The sequence below is a fragment of the Wasmannia auropunctata genome, unplaced genomic scaffold, assembly GCF_000956235.1.
Source record: "Wasmannia auropunctata unplaced genomic scaffold, wasmannia.A_1.0 LD273016.1, whole genome shotgun sequence".
Lineage (NCBI taxonomy): Eukaryota > Metazoa > Arthropoda > Insecta > Hymenoptera > Formicidae > Wasmannia > Wasmannia auropunctata.
In genome coordinates, this window is record NW_012089874.1 from 2184 (window position 1) to 8802 (window position 6619).

The 6619-nt window shown below is 31.3% G+C and overlaps 1 protein-coding gene across 1 annotated transcript; it reads left to right on the forward strand.

Moving 5' to 3' along the window:
* The first annotated feature begins 1276 nt into the window (after positions 1-1276).
* Positions 1277-6619, forward strand: LOC105462005 (cytochrome P450 6k1-like). The gene is made up of 5 exons (XM_011708526.1): positions 1277-1514; positions 4006-4181; positions 4435-4804; positions 5953-6290; positions 6615-6619. The coding sequence occupies exons 2-5, from the start codon at positions 4013-4015 to the stop codon at positions 6617-6619; spliced, it is 882 nt and encodes a 293-aa protein (XP_011706828.1). The 5' UTR covers positions 1277-1514; positions 4006-4012.

Sequence of the window (6619 nt, forward strand, 5' to 3'; positions counted from 1 at the left end):
TTTTTATGTTTCCTTCTTATTATTATCAATTTTGTATTAAAGAATAATTTTACAAAGGAAAAAAACATATATGGACATATTTTGCATATAATTATATGTGGAACTTTTTTTCCCGGGTAGGTGTCAGTTAATTAATTTATTAAAACGCCTATAATGCGTTAGGGGAATAGTTATTTAAGTTTACGCGGTCTGAGAACGTGTTAGATAGTTCTTATTGCAAGAAATGTTATCACATGCTTCGGTAGTCTAAAGGTAGGACATCCGTCCGGTAAACGTGAAGATCCGGGTTCAATTCCTGGCTGAGAACATGAGGTGATATTTTTTCACAATAAATTCTTTACAAATTCGAGGAGAGAAGATCCTATAGATACAAGTTAGCACTTATTTGGAGTCACAAAGGGGGGAAGAGAGTGATTTATTAAAAGATGCAAGTAAGCATCAGCACTCATTAAATTATTTAACAGAGTAATGATACGGTTCTGTTTCAATCAAATGCTGCGTTAAATCCGATAATAACGGCTCAGTTCGTTGAAGCTTGAGTATGTAAAATCACATAGTTATATTAACTGACACCTATATTTCACTCATCTTTGGCCTCTTATCCTGACTATTGTTTATAATACGAGCTGGTAATTCATTTAGTTATTTAATAAAGTTAATTTTTAAGAAAGAATTTGGTCTCTTCTACTCTATTGCATTATTATACATATGACCACATGTGATTTATCTACTTGATGATAACAAAAAATATGTTTATTGTTTCCTTTCTTTTTCGATTAAAATAAGAAAAAGCATTAGAATATTAAAAAGCATTTCCTTTACTTTAGAACGACATGTATGTACGTTTTAAGATATTTTAAGATAACAATTGTAGGGAAATATATATCACGATCGACATACGTGCTTATCACAAATGTCATTCGTGCTTGGCAATATTCGGCCACTTTGACCTTATTTGTATTTTCTTATTTTCAAGATTCAAACGACACGATCGTTTGAAATCTGTGAGCCGTCGGCAGTCGTTCCCCAGCCGCGCTGCGAATCAGCAGTAATTATAATAAATGTATCTCATATCTTATCTCGTATCTTCGACTTTATTTCGTTCCTAATAACTACTCCTACGCAATGCATGTTTTTCTGAAACTAAGGGAAATATCTTTCCTTTTCGATGTGATAACAATATGATGAATCATGCGATGACTCGCTATCCCTAGATCCCTTCCGTATCTCTATTTTTTTTTGTATAAATAGAGGACCCTCTATCTGCAGTGGCAGTTCATCTCGTCCATCAGAAGAATACACATCTTGTGACACGCGAGTAATAAAGTACTGTAAGAAATTACTGTAAGATTTATTGAATAAAATTGGTTTTTTATAAAGTGACAATTCTCGCGAATCTTACATACAAAAGTGCAGAATTTATTGCCACAAAATTAGGCATTAATGAAGATTAGCATTTTATACATGGTTACTGGAGAAAGAAGAAATCCGGTTTTCTGAAAAATATTTTATACGTAAGTGTAAATTATGTTTTACTTATATATGTTTATTTAATACATATAATGCACATATTTGGATAGACAAAAATCCAAATAGATTTAAAATAAGAGGCTATTAACATCATTTTAATATAAACTTATAAACCGACATAATGGATAACATAATAGTAAATAACATTCTATTTAGATTTTCTAATTTATTAAAATAAGTTACAAACTTTTATAAAATTTTTAACATAACATGTAATATTTTAATTACACAATAGTAATAATTTTGATACAATATCTTAGTTTGGACCTGTTGAAGTAAGAGTAACAGAAGAATTTTATACACATTTTTTAAGAAATAATCTTGTTGATTTAATGGACAATATGCCTTCAGTTCAATGGCAAAATTAAATTCAACAGGGTGAAACACCACTTCATAATTCTATTAATGTGCATCAAATGTTAAATACTAATTTTCTGGATGCATAGACAGGATGCGGAGATCCAATAAGTTAATAAGTCAACATTAGATAAGGCAACATCACTTGATTAAACGATATTGGCCTATTTTTTCCTAGAGTATTAAACATAATATTAAAGAATATATTTATTGGGAATAAATTAATTATCGTATAGAAATTGCGAAGAAAATTATTGAAGCAATTGTGTTGCGGAATGCGCATAAAAATTGTTAACTTAAATCTGCAATTAAATTCAAGAAATTAACATTGGCAATTTATTTCTGCGTTACAACGAGAATTAAGAATAGGATAAACCCGATATATATGCCGCACCTATTAAAAACTTAATTTATCAGATATTATCTATTAAGTTTAAGTTAAATGAACTATGCCAGTAAAAACTTTATACTGTTTACTATTATAAAAAAATATTAGGAATCCAAATTATTTATTTTTTATATTATATAGATTATAACTTATGATTGCGCTACTTATTACAATAATAAATCAATTCAACTTATAATAATTTTATAAATATTAACAGTAAAAAACTGAAATCACAACACAATACTAATATAACATAAAGTCATGTAACAGAATGGTTGCGAGAAAATTAGTTTCACTTCTTCTATTTTTTCTGATTTCTGCGGCGTAAATCCTCGCGCGGCGTATATACCGGGTTTACCCTATTGCTTAAAAGTGCGAGCTCGGAAAAGAATGTTAGTTGACCTCGCATTTTTTCTTGCAAAAACAAATTGTTAATGTCACCTTCGCCAGCGAAAGTAACGACATTTCACGCGTCATAATTAACGATATAACTCTAACAAATTGTTGCGAGCGCAGTCACGTGGTATTCCCGCGGCCTATTCTATTCGCGGAAATGGGCTTTCCGCCGATAACTAAGTCATTGGCGCGGCGTTCATGTACGCCAATGCTGCTAGATCGCGTCTAGCGACGACCTTCAAACAAAAGGGTTTGATTGGTCTTTCGTAGGATCGTCGCCGGCAACCGCGTTGTAATAAAAATCGCGCTCCTGCGAAGGGACACTCTTCGGTGAAAATTAGTAAAAGCCTAAAGATCGCATAATCGTATCGTTCGCTCTAGTTAAAGTTGTTGTAAGTATAGCGACTTACAACCAGATGTCCAAATGCGCACGCAGCAACTCAAATGTGGAGCGATCCTATTTTAGCACCCTTTAGGTTCAGTATCCTACTGTTACGTCCTGAGGACTCCACGTTTCTTTTCTTTCGTGTCAGTCAGCCGCCGGACGCGGGAAGTCGATTAGCGGCGACTATTTTATTACGTGATGGAATTCAAGACTTCCTGCGTTCTAAGAAGCGGAGGCGCGAGAGCCGCCAATAAGAGGAATAAATTTAATCGCATCAATTAATTCTTAAACTCTTTATAATTCATTAAACGACCTCACCCTCGTTCACTTCCCCCTCCCCTGCAGAAAATCGCACTGGTCCGATCCTGAGTCAAAAGGATTAAGTTCCTTGACCGAAACAGGACCAACGATCGCGCTGGCTTGAGATCGAGTAACATCGTCCCTTCCGGACGTTGACTCGTCCGTCAAGCCCGGTTAAAGCGCCTTCGACTCGCACATATGCCACCGCGCCTATTTGCGAGACAGGCTATCTGGTTACGTCCTTCCGTATCCCCCTCCTTCTCTTGAATCCAGCCTCGTTTCTAAACGGGGCTCTCTTTGATTTTTCCTTTCTTTAAAGATAAATAATTTCCCGGGAATTGGACGTAACACTACTTTAAATTCAAACTTTAATGTAGGGCATACGCAATAATCACGCCACGATTATTGCGTATGAAAACTTGCTTCCAAAAAATTGTCTTGTGCTGTTCTTACGTTTAATCGCCTTCTGCAAAACCTTTTAAGTTTTCTTTGTGAAGCGTGCTCGCGTACAAATTGCAAACGTAACTCCAAAAATCATCTATAGCGCAACTTTTAGGAGCAAAGAAAAAATTTAAAAGTAAAATTCTCATTTTTCCTACTTAATTAATATTAACATCTTACAAGAAAATTGTTTGTGCTTATATTATAGATTCGCTATGGTATTTGCGGAATTAATCGGAGCTTTTATCGTTGCCCTGAGCATCCTGTATATTTATTATAAGTTTGTAATATTCAATTTCTGGCGCAAGAGAGGTGTTTTTTACGTCGAACCCGTGGTACCGACAGGGAATGTAACAGCTGTCGTAACAGGAAAAGTGCAAACAGGTGAGTATCTTTATTATATCTTTTCTAATATTAATATACAAGAAAAATGCATATTTATTTTATATATAACCCTCTTTTATTAACCGTCTCTTATTAACTTAAATATTCAACTAATATTGAGAAGACAAAATTATTTCAAATGTATTTCTATTTTTCTGAAATCAACAATGATTCACATATATTGTTGCTTATCATACTTCTATTTGAAGTAAAAAGTTGCAAATGTAATTAAACTAAAACTTTTCATTAACAGGCGTATTTTTGCACGATGCTTACATGAAATATAAGGAACATCGCGCTTTTGGAATGTATATATTTTTTAAACCAAATTTGATAATCGCTGATCCTGATCTTATTCAAACGGTGCTAACAAAGGAATTTGGAAGTTTCCATGATCGTGGAATGTATCACAACGAACAGGTCGATCCATTGTCCAACAATTTGTTTTTTATGCCTGGAAAAAAATGGCGAAATATGCGTGTTAAGTTGACACCCACTTTTACTTCGGGAAAACTAAAGCAGATTTTCCCTATTCTGAAGGAGATTGGCAATGTATTTGCAAAGCAATTAGAGAGCAAAGCACAAATGAAAGATTCCGTCGAGATGAAAGACATGTTTATAAGGTAAACTATTTTTTAAATGTTATTATTAAAAAGAACAATTTTCTTTGTTATAATAAAATTTTTTAAAAAGGAGGAACACTTTCAAGATAAAATTTGATACTATAAATATTGTCGCTGTAAACCTTTTAGAAATAAAAGAAATAAACAGCATATCACTCTTATTGAAAAATTTTTGAGTCAGGTAAATTATGCATTTGTTCTTGTTCGACGGAAACATGGAAACATATTCACAGATTATGATAACGAAGAAAAAGGATTTCTTAATGTATAATTTTATTAAAAAAGAAAAGATAATTGACAAGATCACATTTAATTCCAAATTACAAATACAAATCAATATAAGAAAAAAAAATTTAACAAAGTTTTTCTTTAGAAATGAAATATAAAAGATATAAGACTTTATACGTAAATCTCAGTCAAGAATATATCGATTCTTCAATTAAAATCAATTTTTTAAACCTATTTTTATAACATTACCAACTTGTTTTTTTTTCTTATTCTCGCCGTATTTTTATAATTAACATTCCAAGTAATACATTATTTATAACATTAAGTCTATAAGAGTCAATTACACAATACTGTTACAAATGTAACCATTAACAGTTTCATAATTTATATTATTGATTTATATTATTAACATAAATATTACAATAGATGCAACACAAAATATAAATAAGACGACAATAATACTACCTTCCTCTTTACAAATATTAAAATTAGAAATAAATTGATTCATTTATTTTAAAAATGTCTTTTTGAGAGTTTTTACATACTATTATATTATTAAACATTTTTCAATTATATATTTTAATTTCAACATATTTTAATAATTTTTATTTAATAATTAATGTCAACTGGAATTTTTAATAAATAATTTTCAAAATTTTTATCGAGGAAAGTACAAATACTTTGTTATCTATTTTAGACATTTAAGGTTATTTCCAGACTTTTGAAACAATCTTTTTTGAAGCTTCTTTCGATTTTATTTATCCCGGAAGTATTATGCTTCGTTCCAAATGTTAATTATCTTATTTTATTTATATAAGTTTAAATTATTCTCATGATACTTTTCAACACTTGGTGTTATTCGGTGTTCGAAAAGAATTATTAAAATTTTTTATAAATTATTATCTGTTAATTTATTGTAGATATTCAATAGACGTAATCATGTCAACGGCTTTTGGAATCGAATCTAATTGTATTAAGGAACCAAATAACGAATACAAAATCCAAGGAAAAAAAATGTTTGTAATGAATCCAATTTGGATTGCACTTTTTCTGTTTGCACCACAAATAATGGATTTTTTTTCTATCCCCCTCACACACCGACATGTCACCAAATTTTATATGAATATGTTCCGAAAGAGTGTGGAATATCGACAAGCTAATAAAATTGTCAGACACGACTTTATGAATTTGCTTATACAACTCATGGAGAGAGGCTACATTGATCCTGATGATAACAAGGAGACTACCAATATGTCACGTAAATATACATATATTACTTGTTTACTTTTACATTATACATATACATTAATAATTTCTCCATATGTGTTAAAAAATAAAAATGTACATATAGCCTGAGATAAACCAAGTTTGCAGAGACATTGACTGCATTCAACAGGAAAAGCGGCTTTGCAGCTGTTTTAAAATTCGTTAGTATAATTGATTTATACATTTAGATCTATGAAGAGCTAAGGGTAAGAACCAATCATGTTGAAAAATTTCACAACAGTTGCAAAGCTGCTTTCTCTACTGAACGCAGCCAAAATTTGGACATAACATGATATTAATCAATGTTTAATCGTAGAATGA